Here is a 14,960-nt window from a genome sequence, read left to right on the forward strand (position 1 = left end):
GTGTGTGCAGATGAAAACCCTTTTACGGCAATTGAAGCAAGTCTACGGGCACTAATAGATTATTTGCTACGTAATGTGGACCAGCATGATTACGTAGGAATAACAATCACAAATGAGAGAGAAGGACACCGTCCATTTTGGTTGTCATTCAGAGAAGCAAGAAATCTCTCAGCAGAAGTTCTATGGATAAGTTATGAGAAAGTACTGCAAAGTAATGCGGCTTTTCTTATAAATGAAGATTGCATCGTGAATTTTCATCATGTACGTATGCCAAGAGGACAAGGACGTTTGAAACAACATGTTATGAATACTGATGAATATGTACAGGCAAAACGTGGTATTATCACAATTAAGAATAAAGGCACAAGCTGTTTAGCACATGCAATCGTCGTTGCCATAGGACTGAAAAAATACAAGGGAAGAAATCAAACTGAATACATTAGATATGTAAAACATCAAAGTAAATATATCATAGAAAAAGAAGCAGAAGATCTGTGTGAAGCTGCCGATGTAGATCTTAGTCATGGTGGTGGAATTCCTGAAATTCGTAAATTTCAGGAATATTTAAAGGATTATAAAATCACAGTGTATAGGGGTTTTTCAGGAAGTGATGTTATGTTTGAAGCTCCACCAAGTGATAACGAGAGAACTGCTTTAAATTTACTGTTCATAAATAACCACTACAACGTCATTGAAAGCTTGACAGCATGTTTTAGCTGTAAGTTTTATTGCGAAAGCTGTCATAAGAAATATGAAAAGAAGCATGCACATTTGAAACATTGTACAGCTGTATGTTTTCGTTGTCATCAGAAGCCACCATGTAACTTTAAAGAAACCCATATTACTTGCAATGATTGTAATCGAGAATTTTATGGCCAGACATGCTATGACTATCACAAGTCAGCGCCGTATCAAAATGGAAAGCCTTTATGTTCCATTGTGAAATGCTGTACCCTGTGTTTGAAAATTTATGTAGTGAAAGAGAAAGGTTCTCACGTATGTGGAGAAACTTATTGCAATATTTGCTATGATATAGTACCACCCAATCATGAATGTTACATGAAAGTGAATGAAAGAAGAAAATCGAAAAAAGCCAATGAAAAAATTATGATGGAGAAGAAATCTATGATTGTGTTTTATGATATTGAATGCACACAAGATACGAAAATAGAAGAGGAGGACGCAAACATATATGAACACATACCTAATGTTTTGGTTAGTCAACATGTATGTTATCAGTGTTATGAAGATAACAACATCAAGAATGATTGTGTCATTTGTGGAAAGCGAGAAAATATTTTTGACGGAGAAAATGTAATAGAAGATTTTCTAAAACATCTTCAACAACGTCGACCAAACATTAAATCAGTAATCTGTGTTGCCCATAATTCAAAGGGATATGACGCACATTTCATCATTAAGACCATGGTTGAGAAGATGAATTGGACTCCAGAAGTAATCATGAATGGAGCAAAAATTCTCTCTCTTAAAATAGGAAACGTAACCTTCATCGATTCACTAAGCTTTCTTCCTATGCCCTTAAGTAAATTAAGTGGTGCATTTGGGCTTCAATCGTGCAAAGGATATTTCCCACACTTCTTTAATCGACGTGAGAACCAAACCTATGAAGGGCCGCTTCCAGACATTAAATATTATGGAGCAGATACTATGAAAGTAGACGAAAGACGTAAGTTTCTCCAATGGTATACCGAACATCAAAACGACATCTTTAAAATGAAAGAAGAACTCATCAAGTATTGTGTACAGGATGTCGAGGTATTACGTCAAGCCTGTATTTCCTTTATGAATACATTTGAATCTGAAACTAATGTCAATCCCTTACTTGAATGTATTACAATTGCCAGTGCATGTAATTTAGTGTATCGTAGAAATTTCTTAAAGGAAAATACAATTGGTATCATACCAAAGAACGGATATCGATGGAGAGATGTACAATCAGTTGAAGCAGTACAATGGATAGCTTGGGAAGAAAAAAACAGAAACATCCAAATTACCAATGCTGCACGTAGTAAGGAAAAACGAATAGCATCAATGAAAGTAGATGGTGTATGGACAGATCCCAATACAGGAAAAATACACGTCTGGGAGTATGAAGGCGATTTCACACATGGTTGTATCTACTGCTACCCTAACGACAGAGATAAACCCATCTATAATAATGTTACAGATACCATGGAATTTCGATATGAAGCAACAAAGAAGAAAATCCAAAAATTAAAAGATTTTGGTTGTGAAGTGCATGAAATATGGGGTTGTGAATTTAAAAAACAATTGGCAGGAAATGAAGAGATGAAGAAGTATGTTAGTAATCATCCGTATACAAAGAAAACACCATTAAATCCTCGTGATGCTTTTTATGGAGGACGTGTGAATGCCATACGTTTGTATCATAAAGCACAAGAATCTGAAGGAGAAACCATAAAATACAAAGATGTTATTTCATTGTACCCATTTATCTCTAAGACTAAGAAGTTTCCAATTCGTCATCCTATTATCTATCTGCCTGGAGATTCAAATATTCCAACCATTGAAGAAGTAGAAGGATTAGTTAAGCTCAGTATTTTACCTCCAAAACAACTGTTTCATCCTGTCCTCCCTTATAAATCAAATGATAGATTGATGTTTCCACTCTGCCGTTCATGTTGTGATGAATTAAACCAAGCACCTTGTAATCACAACGATGAAGACCGAGTGCTACATGGAACATGGGTAGCAGATGAAGTAAGAAAGGCATTAGAAAAAGGATACAAAATAATAGATATTCATGAAATATGGGCATATGACGTTGTTCAATATGATGAAAAAACAAAAAGTGGCGGCTTATTTGCAGAATACATAAACACCTTCCTGAAAGCAAAAACAGAAGCTAGTGGATGGCCATCATGGTGTGAAACAGATGAATTAAAGAAGAAGTACATTCAGCAATTTTATGAAAAGGAAGGAATACGTCTAGATGAGAACAAAATTAAACATAATCCAGCACTTAGAAGTTTAGCTAAATTAATGCTAAATTCATTTTGGGGAAAATTTGGTCAACGTGAGAACATGGGTCATGTCAGCATTATTAATGAACCCAAGGAATTATATGAGAAATTAACATCTCATGATATAGATGTTCATCAAATATTTCCAGTAAATGATGACATGTTATATGTGTATTGGCAATACACCGATGACGTTCCTGTTTCACTACCAACAGTAAATGTTGTCATAGCCGCATACACAACAGCACAAGCAAGATTAGAATTGTACAAATATTTAGATCAACTACAAGAAAGAGTATTATATTTTGATACTGATTCCGTCATTTATACGCAAAAACCTGGTGAAAGTACAATTCCAACTGGTGACTTTTTAGGCGATTTAACAAATGAAGTCCTCGAATATGGTAAAGAAGCCTATATTTCAGAATATGTATCGGCGGGCCCGAAGAATTACAGCTTACGTATTTTTGATCCCAGCACGAAGAAGGAGTTTCAAGTATGCAAGATACGAGGCTTTTCATTAAACTATGAATCTTCAAAACACCTAAATTTTGATGTAATGAAGAAAATGATAGTAGATAATGAAGAGGTTGCAGAAGAAGAGGAAGAATCTCGTCCCACGGAAGTAAAAATTACCAATGAGAAAAAAATTTGCCGCAGGAAAGACCATACTATCGTCAGTATGCCCGAAACAAAAATTTATAAGATAAATTATATTAAACGACGTAGAATACCAAATTCATATGATACTCTTCCATATGGCTACACTACTTCCAACAAAAGAAGAAGAGAAATGTAATAAGGCCCTTTATAAATATACGTATGAAGAAAGAATGATCATATTCTTTAACATGGACACGACGTGGAAACATCCCTTTTCATGTATTGTTGCCGGACCAAGTGGATGTGGAAAAACTTCCTTTGTAATACGATTCCTGTCCAATTTATCACGTATGGTTAATACATCGTTTCGTCATATTTATTGGTACTATGCAGAATGGCAAAATGCATACAGAGAAATTTCGAAAAAAGTACAATTTATTGAAGGATTACCTCGAACAAAAGACTTTTTACCTGAAACTGGACCACATCTTATTATTATTGATGATCAAATGTGTGAAGTGAACCGCAATATAGTTGATTTCTTTACAAAGGGTTCTCATCATAGAAATCTTAGTGTACTATTTATTACACAAAACATATTTCATCAGGGAAAAGGAAGCAGAGATATGAGCTTAAATTGTTCTTATCTCGTATTATTTAAAAATCCAAGAGATAAATCACAAATTAAACATTTGAGTTATCAATTAACTCCTGAGAATCCAAAATTTCTTCAAGAAAGTTTCAACGACGCAACAAAGTTACCATATGGATATTTCTTTATTGATTTAAAACAGGATACGCCAGATGAACTTCGTTTTCAAACAAATATTTTTCCTGATGATATTTATCATTACGTTTATGTTCCATCGAAATAGAAGAAGAAGAAGATGTGTTTATAATGTTTGTTTTAAACTGTGTTTCTTCATTCTGACAATATGTCTCCAAGAGTAAAACACGGAGATCTTCTTCGTACGCTGAGCAAAGCAAATCCTAAATTACGTAAAGCTATACTGGCCAATGCAGACTCTTCAGTGATTCGAAGTATTTGCGAATGTTGTTATAATGTATTAAAAGGGAATGTACCTCTTACAAAGACACAGAAAGCAAGATTAAAGCGATACAAGAGGACGCTTCGATATCTTGTGAAGAAAGGAAACTCCATCCAAAAGAAGAAGAAGCATTTATTAGTACAGCAGCAGGGTGGATTCCTACCGGCATTATTAGCTCCTATTTTAACTGGTGCATTATCAAGTTTACTATTCCGTTAGTACAATGGAACACGCAAAGAAGATGATTTTAGTTCCACCTGAAGTTCTGAATCGTATACAAACACCAGCAACATCATCATCATCAGCCCTGGAGAAACGTGAATCTAATTTGGATCAAGAAATGCAAGAGATTTTACAGTTATCATCGCTTAGTGATGAAGAAAAGTGGAATCAGTATAATAATATTCTTCAAAAATATTTACATTTAATACGAAAACAAGAAGAACCTGTGACACTTTCAATTACGTCAACTAAATCAGAGAAGCCTGAAGTAGAAGAAGAAATATTATTATCTATACCCAAAATGTTTCGTAAAAGAGCTGAATTACTACTACATAGAATGAAACATGATGATAATATCACGTGGGATAATAAAGGAACTGTTTACATCAGAGGTGATAAACTAGAAGGATCTCACATTGTAGATTTAATTTCTGATGTGTCGCGACCCCGGAAACACACAAATCCACCGGGATGGGAGAAATTTTGTAATTATTTATCTTCTAATAACACACCTCAAGAACTTATTGGAAATCCAAAACGTTTGTCATATATTTTACGACGAACTAAAGCATCGCCAACAGCATCATCGTCAAGGGAAAAAATACCTCTGAAATCGTTTGCAGAAGACGACGAAGAAGCAGAAGAAGAAGAAGAAGAAGAAGAAAAGGAAAAAGTAATATCTCCTATAAGGAAAAGGAAACGTACCTGTAAACGTCCAGTATGGTCAAGGTGGAAACCGTAAACAAACAGTTAAGCAAGATTTACTACAACCCTTCACATCCTGCCTCGTTTTCAACTGTTAAAAAATTGTGGATAGCTACAAGGAAGAAAATTCCTATACAATGTATAAGAAGATGGTTACTGCAACAAACAACATATACGTTACACAAACCTGTACGTCGTCGTTTTAAAAGAGATTTCTATGTAGTGAATAACATTGATGATGAGTGGGAAAGTGATATTAATGATCTTCAATCTCTTCATAAATTTAATGATGGATATCGTTATATTCTTACAGTGATAGATGTGTTCAGTCGATATGCATGGGCTGTGCCATTAAAATCTAAAAGTACAAATGATGTCTTAAAAGCATTGCAAATTGTGTTCAAAGACAGAAAACCAATTACATTCCGAACAGATAAAGGAAGTGAGTTTACTAATAAAACAATACAGAAGTATTTAGTGCACAACAAAATAAAACATATTACAACTAAAAATCCTGATATAAAAGCTAGTATTGTAGAACGTTTTAACAGAACTCTAAAAGAAAAAATGTGGAAGTATTTTACAAAGTATCAAACGTATAATTATTTAAATGTATTACCTCTTCTTGTGAAATCATACAATGAAGGTTATCATTCAAGCATAAAGATGTCACCTGCAAATGTTTCTCAAAATAACCTATTACAAGTATGGCATAATCAATATGATAATAAAATAAAGAAGAAGAAGAAGAAGAATCCAAATTTCTCAAAACATCTTAAGATTGGTGATACAGTACGAATTAGTAAAACTAAACGTACATTTGATAAAGGATATATGCAAAATTGGACTTGGGAAATATTTAAAGTGAAGAAGATAATACCGAGAGATCCACCTGTTTATGAAATTGAAGATTTAAACAAGGAACCACTGGATGGATTATTTTACAGAGAGGAATTACAACCTGTGACGTTATCAAAGACATTTTACATAGATAAAATCATACGTACAAGAAGAAAAGGCAGCAGAAAAGAATATCTTGTTCATTGGAAAGGATATCCTTCTTCTTTCGATTCCTGGATACCTGCATCATCCGTAAAGAAGATCGAGAAGTACAATGGAACCTGATGGAGATTTTTACGTTACGCTTCCCAGTAATAGTTCTATGGAATATTTTCCTGACAACACCTTAACATCATACACTACGAAACTTCATCAAAGAATGGAATTCCATGAAAAGTGGGAAGTGGCTATTGTTGAAATTCATTATCCTCATTCAATATTAAATATTAATGACGAAAATAATAAAATTTTTTACAAACCTGCAAAAAGTGATGAATGGAAATTTATAACTATTCCTGTACGTTATTACACTGACATATCAGAATTGATAAAGATAATAAATACGTACAACAGATTCACAAATTTACATATTTCTTATACTCGTGAGAGTAATACCTGTTTTATACGACGTCTTCATAAAGACATAGATGTAGACGTTGCATTATCACCAAGTGTTAGTGCGATGTTGGGGTTTGATCCAAGCGTTGATTTAAAGGATATGCAACAAGGCCAAAGCATTCCAAATTTACGTTTAGGACTTCCATCTACAATGTATGTGTATTGTGATATAATTCAATCTGTATTTGTTGGAGATACAGTAGCACCATTATTACGTATCATAAATATGAATCCTGTGAATCATACATTTGGAAGTAGTGTTATAGAAATTTTTAATCCTCCACATTATGTGCCTATAGAGAAGATGCATTTTGAACACATCAAAATAGATATAAGAGATAGTACAGGCTCTCCACTGGCATTCACTTTCGGAACTGTATGCGTTAAACTACATTTTCGACCAGTGCGTCAACATCGACAAATATGAATAATCCATATTTACAATATTATCAAAAACAAGCTCTTTCTGGAACTGGAAACGTTTATGTTGGCTCCCCTTATCAAGTTGGACATGGTATTGGAAGTTTCCTTGGAGGATTATTTCGTTCTGTCATGCCACTAGTAAAACAAGGAGCTAAAACAGTAGGAAAGGAATTATTAAAATCTGGAGCAAACGTTATTACTGATGTCATCATCGACAATCAACCTATTAACGAATCCTTTCATCAACGAATGGGTGAAGCGAGATCCGTCTTGCAAGACAAAGCAAAAAATAAACTGAAATCTATGCTAGGATCTGGATATCAACGAAGGAAAAGAAGAATTACACATCATTCCATCTTTAACCCTTCACCATTACACATCATCAAGCGCAAGAAGAAGAAGGGCAAGAGGAAACGTACACAGAAAACAAAGAAAAATCAGTCTTATAAGAAGAGGAAGTTATCACACGATATCTTTGATTAAATCATCACCATTATGGCTTTCTTACATCATCAATCCTGCGAGTGTGTAAAAAGTGAACTAGATATTTTTTCTACAAAACCAACGCAAACCAGTATATTGGATAATCATGTCGTTACATACAAACCAATCAGTTCACTAGCTGATAATGCTCCTATAGAGTTTGTCATCCCAGGAACAAGTGATGAATACATAGATCTACCACATACTCTTCTTTACATCGAAGCTCAAATCGTTAAGCCTGATGGATCAGCATTTGGTGAAAGTGATAAAGCTGTGGCTCCTATTAATGACTTTTTAAATTCTATGTTCAGTGAAGTGGAAGTGTATTTAAATAACAAACTGATTTCATTTCCATCTCATAATCATCCATATCGATCATACATTGAAAAACTGTTAAATTATGATGATTCTGCTAAAAATACTCATCTTCAATGTGCATTCTGGTTTCAAGATACTGCTGGACATATGGATGCAACATCTAGTGGTAATAAAGGATTTCAACAACGTTATGAATTAACAAAAAAAAGTGCAAAATTCGACATGCTTGGACATCTTCATTGTGATATTTTTAATCAAGATAAATTTTTAATCCAAGGAGTAGAATTACGTCTCAAGTTAATTCCTGCAAAGCCAAACTTTTGTCTCATCGCTAGTGATGCGTCTGTTGAGGCTAAAGTGAACATTTTAGACGCTGCTTTACATATTAAAAAGATTAATGTTAGTCCTACAATAAAACTAGCACATAACAAGCTTCTACAATCAACAACAGCCAAATATCCTCTCACAAGAGTGCAAATGAAGTCGTTCGTCATTCCAAAGGATCTTCAATCAAAAACAATTGATAATTTATTTATGGGAGTATTACCAACTCGTGTGATTGTGGCGTTCACACAAAATGATGCCTATACAGGAACAATAACTTCAAATCCATTTCATTTCAAACATTTTGACATCAATTTCTTCTCTCTATACATTGATGGAAAACCTGTACCTTCAAAACCATTACAACCAATTTTCGAAAACAACCTCTATGTTTCCTCATATCATACCTTATTCTGTGGATCAGGCATTCACTTTTCCAATCATGGCAACAATATTCCTCGCCTTGACTTTCCTCAAGGATACACTATCTTTGTTTTCGACATTACTCAAGATGGAGAAGCCAGCGCTGTGCAGCATTGGAATCTTATACGTCATGGGTGTGTTCGTCTGGAAGTTCATTTTACGAAGCCTCTACCAGCACCTATCTCCTGCATTGTGTATGGAGAATTCCAATCTCTCTTAGAAGTGGATCATCAGAGGAACATCATCATGGATTTTTAAAGGTACGTTATTTAAATATCATATCATATATGTACATGTCTGCATTTTTATACATGATGTCCTCTACACTAGATTTATTGAATGCTTTGCAAACAAATTCTTTATTTCACAATCATTTCGTTGGCGTATATGCAGCCAATGAATTACCAGCACATGTTCCACTACCTGCAGCTATCATCATAAATACAGATCCCTCGAACAAACTTGGCACACACTGGATTTCCGTATATATTCATACTGATGGCCGTGCCCATTACTTCGATACATTTGGATTTCCTCCATATGTAATGCATCATATTCAATTTCTACGTAGAAATTCCACTTCTTATACATTTAATAATAAACAAATTCAAAGTGTAAAATCATCCCTATGTGGGCATTATTCATATCTTTTCCTATGCTTCAAAGCTAAAGGAAAGTCCTTAAATGAATTTCATTACACTTTCTCATCAACTCCAGAAAAAAATGATCGTCGTTTGCTGTATTTACTTTTACAGGTAACCATGTCTTCATTCTTCTTCTTCGTTTGTTTTGATTACTTTCTTTTCATATTATTGCAGGTAGCCATTTCTTCTTCTTCTTCTTCTTTATTATAATGTGTTTGTATGTATTATTATTTGTTCATGATTATAGATAAAATAAATTTTAAGTTTGTTTTTCAATTTTTTTTCATTTCAGAGAGTAAAAGATCGTCATCGTGTGTATGGACATCATCTTCAATGTAAAGATTGACTTCTATCTACGTTTCATCATCAACATCAACAGCAGTAGTATCATCAGTGAACAGTATATGGCAGTTGTGAAGTTATCAACACGTGAACAATGGAAACAAAATCTAACGTTCTTTTAAAATGTACTATACCTACCGTCGTTTTAATTGTGTAAATATTTTCATCAACAATAAACACTTTGTATTATTTTTTCTCTTTGAAAACAAATGTTTTATTTCTTATTTTCTCCGTTTCCTAATAAATAAATATGTTTTATGATCAGTTATGTAATTAAATACACATATCATAAAACATATTTTTAAGTCATTGAATTAAAGAATTTAAAAAAAAAGATTCTAAAACTGATTTTTAATTCAATGATGTAATCATATAGCTACATAATAATAATAATGAATTCAAATACTTAATCAGTTATTCTTTCGTAAATTAAATCAAGTATGTGAATTCAATATTATTATTATTATGATAGGACTTTTGTTTTTTAAAATTTTAATATTAATTATTTTAGTCCCTTTTTAAAAATTAAAAAAAGTCCTATCATACTTAAGACAATGTTGTATAATAATAATAATTTCAAATACTAATTTTTATTTTAACATTCATTTCAAGAATTTGAATTCATTATTATTATTATTATACGTATCACTTATAATATACGAGGAAAAAATATGTTAGGATTTTTTTCTTATAAAAAACTTTAAAATCCTATCATATTGAGGTGTATGAAACGAACACAAAACACACACACAAATAAAACATTTCACTTTTCACTATATATATTTTTTATTACATTTAATATTACGTTCTTTAGCATACATGAAAAAAACAAATCAATTTCTCCTTCTTTATGAAGAGTCGTTCACTTCATTGATACCCTCCGAAGGCTGAGTTTCGGTTTCCCCCCACCATGGCTGTGTCGATACACTATCAAATAAATCAGCCATAATTGAATCTATGAGTTTTTGTTTGCAAAATACTTTCATTTCCAATTTTAATCGTTCACCATCAATGTTCACATCACTGTTCTTATCAAGAGAGACACTTGGAAAACTAATGTTCATACCATTAATAATACTCTGTTCATCTACACAGGTATGGATTCCGGCAAGTCCTCTGCATGTAAGACACTGCAATTGTACATGATTACGAATAGTATCTGTACACAAGTCAAAATATTCACGTAGCACAACACTACAAACTTTACTGTTTTTCACAGCATGTTCAATACACGGTAATATTTCCAAGAAATAAAGCCAATCACTTGAAGTTAAGTACACAGTGTTTCGAGGAGCATGAAGTGTTCCTTTCTTCTCTAACATCACTAATTTTTCACCCATTAGTTTTCGTACCACCAGTTCGTTTTTTCGACCAAGAGATTTTATAAATGTAATTTCCACTTGAGAATTTAAATAGTCCGTAACAAATGGGGTTAAATGTACAAGTTTCTCCCACTCTGCCAAATTTAACTCCACTCCAAACACAAGTCCTTTGCCAACACGAATCACTGGTTCAAATGTATCACTATCCAGTCCGATACAAATTAATTTGGTTTTCATTGAATTAAGTCCATATTCAACATTTAACAAGTACTCTTTCTTGGTATCCATAGTTGACGCACAAGCACTCAAAGACATGTTACTCCAGTCGCTGGTCAGCACAGAATAACGACACTATGCATACAGATGACTGCGCATGCATGAAGAGGAGGGGCGAAGAGGAAAATTCATGTTTCATCTTGTTTGTACATGGTATCATACACTTACGATGAGTAAACCAGTTCAGTAAATTCAAGATCGTGCATGTTACGTCCAGATACATTAATCTTCATTCCTTTATATATTAAACAGACATTCCCACTTTGTAAATACGTTAATAATGCACCATTATCTGCTTCCAATTTTTCAGTACAACGTCCAGGTAAAATCACTTTTTCACCTCCTTCAAATGTCACACAGGCCTTCCTACCATATACCGTTGTAATTATCTCACAGTTTACAATACGAAATGGTACTCCAATCTCCAAATCTCGCATTTTTGTAAAGGGTACCATTGATGGCTTATTAAGCTTATCTAATAAACTCATTGACGATGACATCTTTAAATTTTTGACGTTTCTTCCTTTGCAACAGCTGCTAACAGAATGATCTACACAAGCACATACGTTCCGCTTACGCTCTTCGCAGGAGGGGTGAGGGGTTTGGGGATTCAAATTATTAACCAATAAACGACAAGAACACGAAAATTCATGTTTTATCTTGTTTTCTACATCTAGCGGGCGTCCAAGACTATGAGCATAGCAACAGCAAACCAACATTTTCCCACGGGCTTCTGTGGTAACCGTAAAAGGCTATGAACATAGCAACTAAAGAGGAGTAGGGGGTGACGGGGGGTCAAATAAACCAAAATTTTCCCACGCACTTCTCTGGTAGCCGTAAAAGGCTATGACCATAGCAACTAAAGGCTTGTCGAAACTTGCCTCCCAATTCCAGGAAAACAGGATCAAATTTCGCTGACTCAGCCGTCCCAAGTGGGGTACATCTACTCCATATTTTAAGCTATTTTTGTTTTCATACAGAGTAAAACAATATTTGACAACATTACAGTAAGAATGTATCATGCACTTTGCAGTATGTTGCAGCACTTTAATAATGGTGCACTATACGTACACTCTAGATCCTGCATATGTCCGATCCATACATTACAAGAAGGCAATACGTATTCGATACAGGTAAAATCTGTATATTTCATATGGACAACCTATTAGCTATATACATCCGATCTATACATTACATATGGCCAACCTGTACGCGACATACGTATAATCTATATGCTGCATGCAGACAGTCTGTAAGCTACATATATGCACTCTGTATGGTGCATACGAATATTCTGTATGCTGTATCTGGACAAGCTGTGTGCGACATAAGGAAAATCTGTATAATACATACGTACAATACGTATACTGTATCTAGTCGTACGTATGGGGCACAAGTACAATATAGATGCTGTCTCGGGGTTGAACGCAAGAAACATACGTACAGAACGTATATTGCATACTTCTTGAAATCATGCTCCGTCCTGATAGTCAGTGTATGTCGTCATTATTAACCCACATGCTACATACGACCCTGACGTCACAAAGCTAGATATCACCTCCGTATATACTTGTTACTGCAGATGACGTCACACGAATGACGTCATTGCACTTATGCAGACAGTACGTATAATACATACTTTTTCAGCTATACGTTTGCTGCAGGATGTTATATACGGTTGTACGTTAAGTCCAGAAACTACAGGAATTACGAATGTAACCTACGTTTTTAAGTATGCCACCTACAATTTTTTTTCTCAGTGTGAGAAATCCAACTTTTGAGGTGGATTTTTTATAATTAATGAATAATTTCAGTAATCATAAGATTATTAATGAATCATTTATTTACAGAATAGAAACTAAGATCGCATAATCGAGTATCGAGAAAACTGTTCGAAAAGAACTCATCCATGAGAATAAACTATCCTTTCCGAAATTTTGCATGATTAATGAATGATTTCATGTTAAAGAACTAATAGTGGGATATTTATTTACAAAACATGAACAAAAATTGCCTGAGTTGCTTTTGAGAAAATTGTCGTAAAAAAGAAGCTCACCCCGAAGAGACTAAACTACCTCTTGTGAATATTTCCATGATTCCATATTGTAAGGTCATTAGTAAAACTTTTATTTACAAAATATGAACAAACGAGCTCCTTAGTGGCTAAGCGATAAGCGTACGCAACTTTAGCATGGCAGACCCGGGTTCGCTTCCCGGTGGGAGTTCATGTGGTTCGGATTCCACGTTTATCAGTAGGTCCACGTCTTATATAGTCTAACTGCTGAACGAGACGTTAATCTCAAAATCAACTCGACTCAAAATACAAACAAAAATACAAGAGTTGTTTTCGAGAAAATCGACCGGAAGAAACTCACCCAAGAGTGAATTACTCCTTCTATTGATTTTTTCCTGGGAAAATTACTTTTATGAAAAATAAATAAAATTATTAGACCCATTTTCGACAAAATCGCCCGTCCTTATTTTTGAAAGTAGAAAGAAAATTGGAACCCTCTTGCTTAGAGAATCTTAGGGAAACCCTAACTTTAAAATTTGTTGCGGATACGTTGAACGGGGAGGTATCTAGGTCAGTGGTTCTGAACCGTTATGTCTCGACGCACTGATGTCTCACGCAGTCTCATAAAGTATGTCGTGAAATTTGGGAATTTAATGAGCCAATTAGTCAGAATCAATTTAGAGACAAATTGTATTGTATGATCATTACAATAGAGTCATTATCTTTTAGAAACTTATAGTTTCACTTTGTTATCAGTGGCGTTCTCCATAAGGAGAGTATCAGGATTTTAACCCCATTGAGCAAGATATTATGGGAAAAGAAACTTTTACTATATTAAGATTTAAATAAATCCTGCTTGTGCTGAAAAAAATGAGTTTGAATGCTTGACACCCGCTTGATGAAACTCTGCGTATTTCTCTGACGTGAAATTTATATAATTTTAATATATCAAACAAGTGTGGCGCGATGTCGTAAGTGTACAGTAATGTGTGACATCAGTCTAAAAAGGTTGAGAACCACTGATCTAGGTGAGTGTTCATACGTTCAGACGGACAGATGGACATACATATAAAATAAGTTTTTTGGTATGTAGATTGATTGATTACTAAATGTTTAATGATGAAGTTAGCAGAGAGGCTATTGGGTTTCATCAAGATGAAGACAATAACCGACATATTCAGTGGATAGAAAAATTCAAAATAAAACCCATAAATAAGTGAAGTCCAAGTATAAATTTGTCAAAAATAAGACATTAAAATAAAATAAACAATCAGAAAAGAGATGAAATAATAACAGAGGACGTGAAAAGGCTTATTGAATAAATAACAATATATAAAATATATAACTAG

The 14,960-nt window shown here is 34.0% G+C and overlaps 2 protein-coding genes across 2 annotated transcripts in view; one reads left to right on the forward strand and one right to left on the reverse strand.

Moving 5' to 3' along the window:
* LOC145668636 (solute carrier family 7 member 14-like) overlaps positions 1–14,960 on the reverse strand; it is a 765,309-nt gene that overhangs the window by 565,405 nt on the left and 184,944 nt on the right. The window lies entirely within an intron of this gene.
* Positions 7,602–10,168, forward strand: LOC145669312 (uncharacterized protein F54H12.2-like). The gene is made up of 2 exons (XM_081737620.1): positions 7,602–9,273; positions 9,950–10,168. Exon 1 carries the CDS (start codon positions 7,961–7,963, stop codon positions 9,269–9,271), a length of 1,311 nt encoding a protein of 436 aa, XP_081593746.1. The 5' UTR covers positions 7,602–7,960; the 3' UTR covers positions 9,272–9,273; positions 9,950–10,168.

This window comes from Thermobia domestica, chromosome 13 (assembly GCF_964235325.1).
Source record: "Thermobia domestica chromosome 13, izTheDome1.hap1.1, whole genome shotgun sequence".
In the NCBI taxonomy this organism is placed as follows: Eukaryota; Metazoa; Arthropoda; class Insecta; order Zygentoma; family Lepismatidae; genus Thermobia; species Thermobia domestica.